Raw genomic sequence first — 14,268 nt, forward strand, 5'->3', positions numbered from 1 at the left:
TCAGACCTGCTTGCTCACCCAGGGACTAAACTAACTGCTTCTTTGGATATATGGACGCTAAGAGAAAGACCTTCTCTCCCTCTGGGGTTTCTAAGCTGAGATGGTGGAAGCCTTGAGATGCTGACACTCACCTTCTCCCGGAGAAGAAATGGCTGACACACAGAAAAACAAATTATGGAGTGGAGAAATGGTATCATGTGACCCTCTGGATCCACCCATACTGAAGCTAATTCCCTTTCTGTCTAACCTAATTTGAACTGGGCTCAACATGCAACTGAAAGATAACTAATAAACTCAGTACAGCTTTAATATAAGGCAGTACAGCCTATAAGCCAAATGCAAGGCCACGTGCAGGGACTCATGCCTGTAATCCTGGCACTTTGGGAGGCTAAGGTGAGAGGACTGCTTGAGGCAAGAAGTTCAGACCACCCTGGGCAACATGGCAAGACCCAGTTTCTACAGAAAACAAACAAAAAAATTAGCCAGGCATGATGGCACACGGCTGTAGTCCCAGCTACTCAAGAGGCTGAGGCAGAAAGACAGCTCACTTGAGTCCAAGAGCTTGAAGCTCAATTGAACCACAATTGCACCACTGCAATCCAGCCTGGGCCACAAAGTGAGACCCTATCTCAAAAACAAACAAAAATGCAACATCCCATCTATTATTTATTTATCCAGTAAATAAAGTTCTACTGGAACACAGCCACATCCATTTGTTTATGTATTATCTATGGCTGCCTTTGTGCTACCAAAAGCAGAGTTGAATAGCTGCAACAGAAACCAACCATATGGCTTGCAAAGCCTAAAATCTTTACTAGAATATCTTGCCCTTTACAAAAAAGTTTTTAAAAAGATTAAAAAAAAAAAAAAGTAATTTTAATAAAAGAAAAAATGAAAAAAAAAATTAAAACCAAAAGGACAAAAAAAAGCAGAAAGAAATGTGTTAACCTGAGACACATTTTTAGTGTCTTAGTACACATTTTTATACATGAATCATGCCATTCCCCAATAAATAAAGGGCATTAAATACTCATTAATTAGGCTGGTCGCAATGGCTCACGCCTGTAATCCCAGCACTTTGGAATACTGAGGCAGGCAGATCAACTTGAGGCCGGGAGTTCGAGACTAGCCTGGCCAACATGGTGAAACCCCATCTCCATTAAAAATACAAAAAATTAGCCAGGTGTGCCGGCACATCCTTGTAATCCCACCTACTCGGGAGGCTGAGGCAGGAGAATCACCTGAACCCAGGAAGTTGAGGCTGCACTGAGTCAGGATTGTGCTACTGTACTCCAGACTGGAAGACAGAGCAAGACTCTGTCTCAAAAAAAAAAAAACAAAAAAAAAAAAACTTGTTAACTAGTTCGTATACCTGAGTTATTATTTAGAGAACATTATTTAAGAAATGCAAAAATACCTGTATTTCCCGTCCACCTCGGCACAGAGCTCGCTGCCGGGAAAGCTCATCCAACTGATAATCTAGAAATTCCTTTCTTTTATGCATCGCCTGAACATGAGAAGGTAACTCTTTTTCTAATAAAAATAACAAATAAAAAATTATATGCTATTCTAATTCTAACAAACTCACACACATATACAACACAATGAGAAGGAAAATTACTTCCCAAAGCCAGACTAATTCTGGAGGCTTCAAATTACCTTTAGTGCCCGAGTCATTTTCCACCAAACAAAACAAGAGAAAACGCTAGTATATACCACATTCAGTACTTACTCATTCTGTGGTTTACTTGGCTGTCCAAACTGAACTTTAGAACCTCATTATTAATAGACTTTTCTGGACCCAGTCGTACTAAATTTATATCTCCACAGTTTCCTGTTGATAAGAATCACAGTCAAGGACTAATAAGGACACTGCTGATCAATCCTGTCTCTATACATAGTATCTATATTTCTAAGTAAATATGTTAATCATCAGAGAAGGGAGCAAACATGAACTTCCAATTAACTAGACACCAGGGACTACTACACCACAAACTTCTTATACATTATTTCAGATATTGTTCCTAACAATCCTATGACAAGTACTTATCATTTCTACCTAATAAACGTTAGCAAGGCCATCTAAACAGTACACTACAGAGTTGAGATTCTATTATAGTAACATTTTCAAACTATGTTCAGTAGGACATTCCATAGCAAAATAGTTTCAAGAAAAATGATGAGATAAAATAAATGAAGCAGTTATCTTATGTTGGGGAAAGGGCTTGTGGGGTGCCTGCATAAACCAGCCATAAAAATATGGAACAGTAAGTTGTAGAAAGCCACAAAAGGCTTCTGAGGAGTAAAGCCTTCTAACTGCCATCACGTTCCCATGACCAGAACGTGACCTGCTCTCCTATCTATAAACACTGTGCTCAAGGAGAAAGACACTCCTTTGAAGCATTGGAATATGGCCAGATATGCCAGCTCCTAGTTAGGCCCACTCCCCACAGCTGCTCTCCGATAAGTTAAAAAATAAATCAGTAGTTAAGTTTATACTGCTTCAGCACAAAGAAAATTTACCTAAACTGCCATTGCTATAGATTAGGTGTATGACACACCCGCCACCCTTTCACCATTTCACCCCTGAACATCTGCTTCTTAAATCTAAGTGATTGTACTCAATAAATAGTGTGGAGATCAGAGCTTGGTGCCTTTGCAGCCTCTGATTTGCTCTGGCCCCCGGCTCCCTCCTTTATGCACTCTTAACCTGTCTCTTCTCATTCCTTTGTCACCACTGGACTTCGGGTACCCTACAGGTGGTACTGAGGCTGGTCCCCAACACTCTTAACTGCAGAATATTTCAAGAACTTTTGTATGTTATATATTAATATGTAATTTTCAGAACAGAATCTTATTTGACCATCGAGCCTTCTTTTGTAGAATACTCAGAATAAAGCTTTTAAAACTATGTTCCACATCACCTTGATACTCTAGAAACTAAGGGACACAAGATGATAGAAATTCTTGGATATAATAATTGCAAAAACTATAAAAACCAATTTAACCTGCCTGCTTACTAACCACGTTTTAATCTCAGGTTAACGCATTTCTTTTTGCTTTTCTCGTCCTTTTGGTTTTAATGTTTTTGTTTTTTTCTTTTATTATAATTTCTTCTATTGGGTTTTTTAAAATCTTTTTTCTGGCCGGGCACAGTGGCTCACGCCTATAATCCCAGCACTTTGGGAGACAGAAGCGGGCAAATCACTTGAGGTAAGGAGTTTGAGACCAGCCTGGCCAACATGGCAAAACCCCATCTCTACTAAAAATAAAAAAATTAGCCAGGCATGGTGGTGCACACCTGTAATCTCAGCTACTGAGGAGGCTGAGGCAGGAAAGTTGCTTGAACCCAGGAAGTGGAAGTTGCAGTAAGCCAAAGATTGCACCACTGCACTCCAGCCTGGGTGACAGAGCGAGACTCCGTCTCAAACAAACAAACAAAAAAACACCTTTATTAGTCTTTATTTTTTTTTCCCACGTTATTATTTTATCTAAAAATTCTCCACTACAAGGCTGGGCACAGTGGCTCACGCCTGTAATCCCAGCACTCTGGGAGGCCAAGACAGGTGGATCACGAGGTCAGGGGTTCGAGACCAGCCTGGCCAACATGGTGAAACGCCACCTCTACTAAAAATACAAAAATTAGCTGGACGTAGTGGCACATGCCTGTAATCCTAGCTACTCGGGAGGCTGAGGCAGGAGAATTGCTTGAACCCAGAAGGTGGAGGTTGCAGTGAGCTGAAATCGCGCCACCGTACTCCGGCCTGGGAGACAGAGCGAGACTCCGTCTCAAAAAATAAAAAATAAAAATCACCACTACAGCCAGGTGCGGCGGCTCAGAGCTGTAATTCTAGCACTTTGGGAAGCCAAGGTAGGCAGATCGCTTGAATCCAGGAGTCTGAGACCAGCCTGGGCAACATGATGAAACTCCACCTCTATCAAAATTGACAAAAATTAGCCAGGTGTGGTGGCCTCCCCCTGTGGTCACAGCTACTTGGAAGGCAGAGATGGGGTTATTACTTGAGGAGGGGAGGCAAGACCAGTTTCATAAATAAATATTCCCCACTATATCACTGGGCTAAATTATGCAGTCATGTAGAGTTTGTCAGCATTTATTCTAACTGGACATGTCACAGTTATTTGTTTACTGACTATCTCCATCCTTTAAATGTTAAGCCCCAAAAGAATACGGTTTTGGCCACCACCTAGAAGAGTGGTGGGCACATAATAAATACAATGATTATATGAAAAATGGCTGATTTTTAGTTATCTACGGCATATTTTTTATCCCAGTTCAGCTCATTTTCCTAAATTTAAGGTCAACATTTACTTGAGGGTTTGAAAACCTCTTTCTTTTTTTTTTTTTTTTGAGACGGAGTCTTGCTCTGTCTCCCAGGCTGGAGTGCAGTGGCGCGATCTCGGCTCTCTGCAAGCTCTGCCTCCTGGGTTCACGCCATTCTCCTGCCTCAGCCTCCCGAGTAGCTGCGACTACAGGTGCCCACCACCATGCCCAGCTAATTTTTTGTATTTTTAGTAGAGATGGGGTTTCACTGTGTTAGCCAGGATGGTCTCGATCTCCTGACCTCGTGATCCACCTGCCTTGGCCTCCCAAAGTGCTGGGATTACAGGTGTGAGCCACCGCGCCCGGCCTGAAAACTTCTTAATGCACTTACGTTTCCACTAGAAAGGTAGATGAGATTACCTGGAAACCTACCTACTATAAGCACCCAGAAATGTTCCGCAAATTATAACAGACATCCTTTACACTGCTGGGTAAGCTCAGGGGAATGTTAAGAGAAATCCCTAGAGGCCAAAAACAGAGAGAGAGCTGAAAACCAGATTTGAAAGCCCCTGAGCTGTTGTGGCACCCATAAGGGAGCAAGGCTGGGCAGTGTCTAGGTGCCTGGGTGTCTGTTTTGTTCTTTAACATTCTTGAGGTATAATTTACATTCAGTAAAATGAACAGACTTTAAAATTCTATTGAGTTTGACATTGCTAAAGCTACCATTCCAATAAAAACATAGAAATTTCTACAATGGGAGCTTGGTAATGCCCACAAGAAAGTAGAGGGCCCTGGAAGAGGTGGAAGAATTAAAAACAAGTGTAATTATCTTGGCTTAGGCTCAGCTGGGCCAGGAAAAATGATTTTAATTAAAATATAAACTATTAACCAAGCGATTTAATTAAATTTAATTCCATCTATTAATTACTGATTTAGATAAAATAATTTTAAAATAATTTATTTTTTCTGGCTTACAAAAAATAAATTTTCTCCTTGTACTTTCCTACCCCTAAGTCTGTGTCACATGTGCATTTAGGGAATAAATATATAATACAGCAAATGTGGTCGGGGCAGTGTCTCATGCCTGTAATCCCAGCACCTTGGGAGGCTGAGGCAAGAGCATTGCTTGAAGCCAGCCTGGGCAACACGATGAGACCCTGTCTCTACAACAAAAATTTAAAAATTAACCCAGTGTGGTGGCAAACCTGCAGATCCAGCTACTTGGGAGGCTGAGGCAGGAAGATCACTTAAGCCCAGGAGGGCAAGGCTGCAGTGAGTCATGATCATGCCAATGTACCCCAGCCTGAGCTGGGGTACAAAAAAAAAAAAAAAGAAAACATGATTAGACTTATAATCATTAATGACATTTAAACAGTAAATAGAAATTTACTCATTCTGTTATAAAAAAAAAAGACAACAAATACAATACTAATAACAAATCAGCCTTCAAGAAATAGACAAGATGTCTTATACGAAACATTCCAAAGAATAACAAAAAAGTTCCCAACTCATTTTTTCTTTTTTTTTTTTTTTTTGAGACTGAGTCTCGCTCTGTCGCCCAGGCTGGAGTGCAGTGGCGCGATCTCAGCTCACTGCAAGCTCCGCCTCCCGGGTTCACCCCATTCTCCTGCCTCAGCCTCCCGAGTAGCTGGGACTACAGGCGCCCGCCACCACGCCTGGCTAATTTTTTGTATTTTTAGTAGAGACTGGGTTTCACCGTGTTAGCCAGGATGGTTTCGATCTCCTGACCTGGTGATCCGCCCGCCTCAGCCTCCCAAAGTGCTGGAATTACAGGCGTCAGCCACCGCACCTGGCCCCAACTCATTTTTTAAAGCCTGTGTAACTTCAGTACTAAAACTAGACAAATACAGTGTAACAAAAATTACAGGCTGGCCTCATTTATGAACATTAATTTCAAAGTCCTAAATAAAACATCAGCAATCTAGCAGTGTATTAAAAACTAATACAAGACACCAAGGTGACCTTATTCTCTAAGAATCAAAGATATTTTAACATCAGAAAAATATTATAATTTACCATATTAACAGATTAAAGAAAATTTTCATTACCATTTGAAGCATGCAATAAAATTCAACATCCATTCATAATAAAAACACTAATGAGAAAGCAACTCTTTAACCTGGTAACGGGTATACACAAAACCCAGAAGCATTATACTTAATGGAGAGACGTTCAAGTCATTTCCTTAAAGGAGACCCAGGACCACTGGAAATAGTGAAAATGAAAGTACTGAAAAAGAAAAAAAGGTCTCTGTACTCAGGATATCATTTGCTCTCTTATTTATTTATTTATTTATTTATTTATTTAGAGGCAGTTTCACTCTTGTTGCCCAGGCTGGAGTTCAAGGGCGCGATCTGAGCTCACTGCAACCTCCACTTCCCAGGTTCAAGTGATTCTCCTGCCTCAGCCTCCCGAGAAGCTGAGATTACAGACCTGTGCCACGACGCGCAGCTAATTTGTATTTTTAGTAGGGACACAGTTTCACCACGTTGGTCAGGCTGGTCTCAAACTCCTGACCTCAGGTGATCCATCCACTTTGGTCTCCCAAAGTGCTGGGATTATAAGCATGTGCCACTGCACCCAGCCTGCTCTCTAATTTAAAAAAAATAAGGCTGGACGTGGTGACTCACGCCTGTAACCCCAGCACTTTGGGAGGCCGAGGCAGGCAGATCACGAGGTCAGGAGATTGAGACCATCCTGGCTAACACTGTGAAACCCCGTCTCTACTAAAAAAACACAAAAAATTAGCTGGGTGTTGTGGCGGGCGCCTATAGTCCCAGCTACTCGGGAGGCTGAGGCAGGAGAATGGCGTGAACCTGAGAGGCGGAGATTGCAGTGAGTGGAGATCGCGCCAATGCACTCCAGCCTGGGCGACAGGGCGAGATTCCATCTCATAAATAAATAAATAAATAAATAAATAAATAAATATCCAACCTAGACACCTCGTTTGCCTCACCTTAGTCCTGGCCCAGCTGTGCAGTCAATACACACCTGAAAAGCAGCTTAAGCTCACGCCACCAGGGAAAGTTAAATTAAAACTACCAACTGCAGGCTGCACAGGGACTGCTCTCAGGAGCTAACTGGTACAATCACTTTCAAGAAGAATTTGGCACTACCTAGAAAACTGAAGATGTACAAACTCTTGAACCCCCACATTTTCACTTCTAGATATACATATGCTAGAGACCCATGTTTTAATAAAGTTTTTTTAATGCTCAAGTTTGAAATAAAAAATTGAAAAGAAACTAAATTATCAATGAATAAATTTTGCACACCTTCAATGAAACACCCTATAGCAGTTAATATGAGTGACTGCAGCTATTCACAAAATCAATCTCACAAATGTAAAGGCAAGTGGAAAAAAGTAAATCAGAGACTGACAATGTATTGTATGTTTTAGGAGCAAATGAATTCTACGTGTATGTAATACATATGTGATATAAGGGAAAATGTATGTGATCCCTCAGAATACAGATGACACGTTCCAGCCTCTCTTATACCTCGGTGTGGCCGAAAGGAAATAAGCAGAGGCGCTATTGGCAGGACCCAGAAACTTTCCTTATAACATGGCTAGTATGTTCCGTCTGCCCCTTCTTCATCTTTTCCTCGCGCTTGCTGGAGCTGGAGTGGCTACCCTAACCACAGCTGCACTGGAGAATGGAGGCCACACATGGTGCAGCAACCAGATGGAGCCTGGCTCTCCAAGGACTCTCTAAGGCAGAGTAGCCATACCAGTGACTCTGGTACCAGTTCTGAACTGCTCACCTCTGGGTTTTTGATTTAAAAAAAAAGAAGTAAACTTCTATTATATTTAAGCCACTGTATTTGGAAGTCTGCTAAATCAAATTCTGTTAAAAGGCACTGTTAGGTATCCTTAAGGAAAACTAAATTTGGTAGGGAAGACAAGACATATGAGCTTGGAAAGGTCATCAAATACAAAGCCATAACTACACCACTCAACACGAGTGATATGAAAAATAAGTATTAAGGTTAAATAAAATGAAATAACTTCACATCTTCACTTTAGTGCCCTGAATCATCCCTTGTAATGCTCATTATTATGTACATTCTACCGAAAAAAGTTATCCCTCTAGTGTATTTAACATTTCTAAGCTTCAGTTTCCCCACCTATAAAATACAGATGGTAGGGTTAACACCAAGTTCATGGGATTATTTTGAGAATTACTGACACATAGTCAACACTCAGTGACTGTAAACAATGATTGTTTTCACTGTTTTCAATAAGCCTGTGCTTACTCAAAGCCTCATCTTTCACCGCCACCTAATGCTCTAGGAACCTCGTGAACCATCTGAGGCTCTCTTGCCCTGATTCTTTTTTTTATGGCAATCTCTGCTGCTCAAGTACTCCCTAACCCTCTACTTCCTGTGGCTAACTCCTAACTGCCCTTCTCTAACCCTCACACAACTGAATCGGGGTCCCTCTAAGGTATCTAGAACACCCCACATTTTAGCCCCACTGTGGAATTTATCACTCTATACTGACCTGTCCACTTCCTCACTAGGCCGTGTGTCTCCTTGAAGGCTTCACTGATGAAACCTCAGTACCTGGCACAGGGTAAATGTTCAATGAAATACTTGCTAAATGAACTCACGAGCCACAGATTCAAGTAGAAGCTATTACCAGGACTGGCTTGCTCTTTCCTTTGTCATTCAAAGTTGCCTACACTTAACAATGAAAACAAAAACAAATTAAAAATCCACAAAAGTATCATACCTAAAGGATTCTTCTTGTCTTTACATTTTTCTTTGAATTCAAGGATAATTTTTTTCATGAGTTCATCAACAGCTGCATTGGAAGGTGCACACACAAGGACACGGTTTTGTTTGATTTTGGCATTGGAGTTTTCGTCTGAATGCCCCTTCCTCTGGTTCTACAATTTGCCACATACACATACCAAACAAACACACAAAAAATATGGGTGAGCTTTATTACATAGCTTTAAAGTTTGTCTTTACTTCCATGTATTTTTGAAAGTTCTCATAATAAAGTTAAAAATAAATAAACACATCTACATCTAACACTGATATTTAAAACTACTCCAGCAAAAAATTTTGTCATAACTGCTCTGAGCCTTACTTTATCATCCACTTACTTTAATCAATACTCAATCCAGGCCAGGCACAGTGGCTCAAGCCTGTAATCCCAGCACTTCAGGAGGCCAAGGCGGGCGGATCACTTGAGGTCAGGAGCTCGAGACCAGCCTGGCCAACATGGCGAAACCCCATCTCTACTAAAAATACAAAAATTAGCTGTGGGTGGTGGTGTACACCTATAATCCCAGCTACTAGGGAGGTACTCAGGAGGCTGAGGCAGGACAATCGCTTGACCTGGGAGGCGGAGGCTGCAGTGAGCCAAGATCGTGCCACTGCACTCTAACCTGGATGATAGCGAGACACTGTCTCAAAAAAAAAAAAAGAAAAACCACAATCCAACCAAAATGCAGCCCAACATTCACAGCATTCAATGTGACCTACAGCGAAGCCTGAAGACAATCATTCTAGTCCTTACGATTTGTTTCACATAAGATAGTGGTGTTTTTTCCTCTTTTTATTTCCCATAACCTTCCCTCCCTCTGCCACCCTTTTCTCTGACACACTTACACACAATATAAAAAATATACACAAATCAAAGAGGAAATGGCATGTTAATACTTATTTACATGTCAGTTAACTCAAGTAAAGTAAAATGATGCACCTAGTTAACACCATCAGTGCCCTCACCCATTCCTACCTCTGTCAGTAGACGATAGAGGAGGCCAACAATAGTTTTTGATTTTCCTGTTCCAGGTGGTCCATGAATCAAGCAGATTTTGGCAACTGATGGTGAGTGTTTCACCATAGCATATGCAGTTTCTATTGCTTTCTTTTGGTCTTCATTGAAATCTCTTAAGTACGCAATCTATATAAAAAACACATTTTTGAGAATGAGTTGCTGTTTCTGTAGTGGAATTTGAAAGGAAGACCATGAAAAAGACCTGTCCAAATTTCTTTCAATGCGTCAGACAAAAGCTTTGGTTATGGTCAGACAAGACAAGGACACCAAAGTGACCTTTAATCTAAAAAGCACGTTCACTACTGGAAAGAAAGCTAATTACTTACTAATTACTAATTAGTGTCTGTAAGGCTTCAAGTACTTACAAATACAACTGTATTTTTATTTTTTATTCTTACAAAGATAATCACAATAAACTGCATTTACTAATCCATAACTTTTCTTCTATTTACTACTCTGTTTTTTTCCTTCTTTAGTCAATTTTCTCCTTAGTGAAAACATCCCAACACTATTTATTTCCTAACACATGTGATACAGTGGAAAAGGCATGGATTTCAGGGTCAGATCTGAGTCTAAGCTTCACTTTCACTTACAAGCTAGGCCACTACGTTCCTAACCCAAGCCTTGGCCTCTGTTACTCATTAAATCTACGATTCCTTAAAAGGTGAGAATAGACTGAGATAATGCACATGAAAGCCATAGCATACAGTAGAGTTTCAAAATAGTTTCCTTTTGAGTTTCTCTGTTAATTTCCTAGAGTTTATACACAGCTTCACATGTTCAGTTGACAACTTCATCTTTGCATTTCCAACAATACCAGCCAATTCTCCATCAATCATTCAAATGTAAATTTAACACCACTAAACCTGAGACTTCTCACCTAATGCACATTAAGTAGGCTGCTGACCTAACATTTTAATGCTGCTCTTCCAGCAACCTTCGACTCTTATTGTACTGTACCTTTTCCTGAAGTGAGTTGACTTAACCTAAATTACATACTTTGCAACATTAAAGAACACTAACACTAAACTGTTCACCGTGAACACGTTTTTGTTGTAGACATATAGGAATATGTAGCAGCTAAAAAATATGATCCTTTAACATCCTAACGTGAAATTATCTAGTATCATATAATCATCACTCACAATTCTCTCAGATGTTGTAGTCAGTAAATCTTTTGTACAGAAGTCCATAGGGTTTGGATTCAGAACAGCTCTAGCCAGTTGGTTCCGACTACCCAACAGAGACATGGCTTTCAACTTCCTTTGTGTAGTTACCAGAGAACTGATTACAATACAATTGACAAGTTCGTTTAAATTAGCCGGAAAGTTCTCTTGAGTCTGGATGGAAAGGTAACACTCAGCTTTCCCATTACGCACTATCATCAAGAAAGAGAAAAAGCAATTTCAGTTATCACTGAATAATGTTGCCTAGTTTAAAAGGCCATGCAGAATTAGGTATTTTTAACATATTTTTGGATATTATTTACATCATTTACCCAGTAAATATTTATGGACTGCTTCCTGAACCCAGTAATGTTCTATCCTCCGGAGGCTTATTTTCTAGAAGAGGGAGGCAGATAACCAAATAAATATGTCAGGTGGTACTAAGTGCTCTGAAGAAAGCAGACAAAGGGAGGAAGTGATGGAGATGGAGGCGGATAAGCTGGTCCGAGAAGGTCTTCCTGATGAAATATTTGAGCAGAGACTTGAAGTAAGGGAGTATGCACTTAGCAGGGGGTAAACAGTACTACATGCAGAAAATCCCCAACTGCAAAGATCATAAGACAGACATGTGCCAGGAATATTTTAGAAATAGGAAGAAGGCTAACATGGCTAGAAGGAAAAATAGGGAGAAGAATGCTTAGCGACTCGGAGTAAAGTGGGGCTATATTTTAGAGGGCTGTGCAGATCACAGTAATGACTCTGAACGCTATTCAGGATCAGGTAGAAAACCATTGGGCACTCTGTGTAGGGAAATAACATGCTCTATCTCACAAACCAAAAGAACCACTCTTACCTCAGAACAAAGAATAACTACAATGAGAAAAGTACAGAAACAAAAAGACCACTTACAAGGTTACTGTAGTAATTTAGGTAAAAGTTAATGACAGCTTGGACCAGGATGTACTAGTAGAGGTGGGAACTGGATTTGGGATATATTGCAAAGGAAAAGTCAATCAGATCTGCTGACAAATTAGAAGTGAGGTGTGAGAGAAAGTAAGGATCATGGATAACTCCAAGGTTTTTGGCCTGAGTAACTGAAAGAAGGGAGGCCCCAATTAACAAGATGGGAAAGAATGAAGGAAGTGCGGATGTCAGGCAGAAAATCAAGTGTTAACTTTTGGACTAGTGGATTTGAAATGTCTAACACATTTCCAAATGGAGATATCCGAGAGATGATTTTGATCTATGAGGAGTTCAGGGAAGGAGACTGCCTTAGAACTATAAATTTGGCAAAGGTAATCATTTTCAAGAGCCAAAAGCACAGAGTAAGCCATCAATCCTCACTGCAACTCTTCTAAATGTATCCTATATTCTACAGAATTAAGCCCTGATCACACAAATAAACACGGTACACCTGTTATAATGCAGTACAATGTTGACACACTTTATTGCTATATTAAGATATCATGCAAAAACGAGAAGGAATAATGAAATAATGTTCTTCTCTTCACATAACTAAGACTAAAAAAGCTGCAACTGCCAAAAAGGCAGTTTGGCATAAGAAAAACAGTGTGGACTTTGCAGTCAACAAAAGCAGAGGCCTCAATTCTGGACTTACCACTTAACACTGATGACGGCCTTCAACAGGTTTACTTAACATGCCTGAACCATGATTTCCTGAGGAGCAAGGAATAATTTCTTCTACCTTTTGGGGCTTCGGGGAAGATTATAAATGTACATAAGAAGGACAAGTCTCGACCAGGCGTGGTGGCTCACGCCTGTAATCCCAGCACTTTGGTAGGTCGATGGGAGTGAGGAGTTCGAGACCAGCCTGGCCAACATGGTGAAACCCCATCTCTACTAAAAACACAAAAAATAGTCCTTTGGGTATATACCCAGTAATGGGATGGCTGGGTCGAATGGAATTTCTAGTTCTAGATCCCTGAGGAATCGCCACACTGACTTCCACAAGGGTTGAACTAGTTTACAGTCCCACCAACAGTGTAAAAGTGTTCCTATTTCTCCACATCCTCTCCAGCACCTGTTGTTTCCTGACTTTTTAATGATTGCCATTCTAACTGGTGTGAGATGGTATATAAATCATGCTGCTATAAAGACACATGCACATGTATGTTTATTGCGGCATTATTCACAATAGCAAAGACTTGGAACCAACCCAAATGTCCAACAATGATAGACTGGATTAAGAAAATGTGGCACATATACACCATGGAATACTATGCAGCCACAAAAAATGATGAGTTCATGTCCTTTGTAGGGACATGGATGAAATTGGAAATCATCATTCTCAGTAAACTATCACAAGAACAAAAAACCAAACACCGCATATTCTCACTCATAGGTGGGAATTGAACAATGAGAACACATGGACACAGGAAGGGGAACATCACACTTCGGGGACTGTTGTGGGGTGGGGGGAGGGGGGAAGGATAGCATTGGGAGATATACCTAATGCTAGATGACGAGTTAGTGGGTGCAGCGCACCAGCATGGCACATGTATACATATGTAACTTACCTGCACATTGCGCACATGTACCATAAAACCTAAAGTATAATAATAATAATAATAATAAAAAAATTAAAAAAAAAAATTAGCAGGGACTGGTGGCGGATGCCTATAATCCCAGCTACTTGGGAAGCTGAGGCAGGAGAATCGCTTGAACCCAAGAGGCAGAGAGTGCAGTGAGCCAATACAGCACCACTGCACTCTAGCCTGCACAACAAGAGTGAAACTAAGGCTCAAAAAAAAAAAAAAAAAAAAAAAAAAGGGAAAAGTCTCACTGCACACATCTGGTATTCGTTAAATTTAGGCTAACATTTTTGTTATTAAATTACCTAGGGAGAAACATACAATGGATGGAAGTGATGTAAGCAGATTCCTCAAGCTGCCTTACAGTGAGTTTTATGTTTGGTCATCTCATTAGTAATTGGCTACAAAACCAAGGATGAAATGTAATTTAACAAACAACAGATGGTCTGCAAA

The 14,268-nt window shown here is 40.5% G+C and overlaps 1 protein-coding gene across 15 annotated transcripts in view; it reads right to left on the reverse strand.

Annotated features, from left to right (window-relative positions):
- Positions 1-14,268, reverse strand: part of SETX (senataxin) — a 94,520-nt gene that overhangs the window by 24,556 nt on the left and 55,696 nt on the right. For all 15 annotated transcript variants that reach the window (XM_002820316.6, XM_009244979.4, XM_054520755.2 and 12 more), the window contains 5 exons: positions 11,243-11,475; positions 10,056-10,223; positions 9,039-9,195; positions 1,733-1,834; positions 1,418-1,533 (listed from right to left, as the gene is read on the reverse strand). In XM_002820316.6, the coding sequence (XP_002820362.2) occupies positions 1,418-1,533; positions 1,733-1,834; positions 9,039-9,195; positions 10,056-10,223; positions 11,243-11,475 (776 nt within the window). The remainder of the gene's footprint in view (positions 1-1,417; positions 1,534-1,732; positions 1,835-9,038; positions 9,196-10,055; positions 10,224-11,242; positions 11,476-14,268) is intronic.

This window comes from Pongo abelii, chromosome 13, assembly GCF_028885655.2.
Source record: "Pongo abelii isolate AG06213 chromosome 13, NHGRI_mPonAbe1-v2.0_pri, whole genome shotgun sequence".
Classification (NCBI taxonomy): Eukaryota; Metazoa; Chordata; class Mammalia; order Primates; family Hominidae; genus Pongo; species Pongo abelii.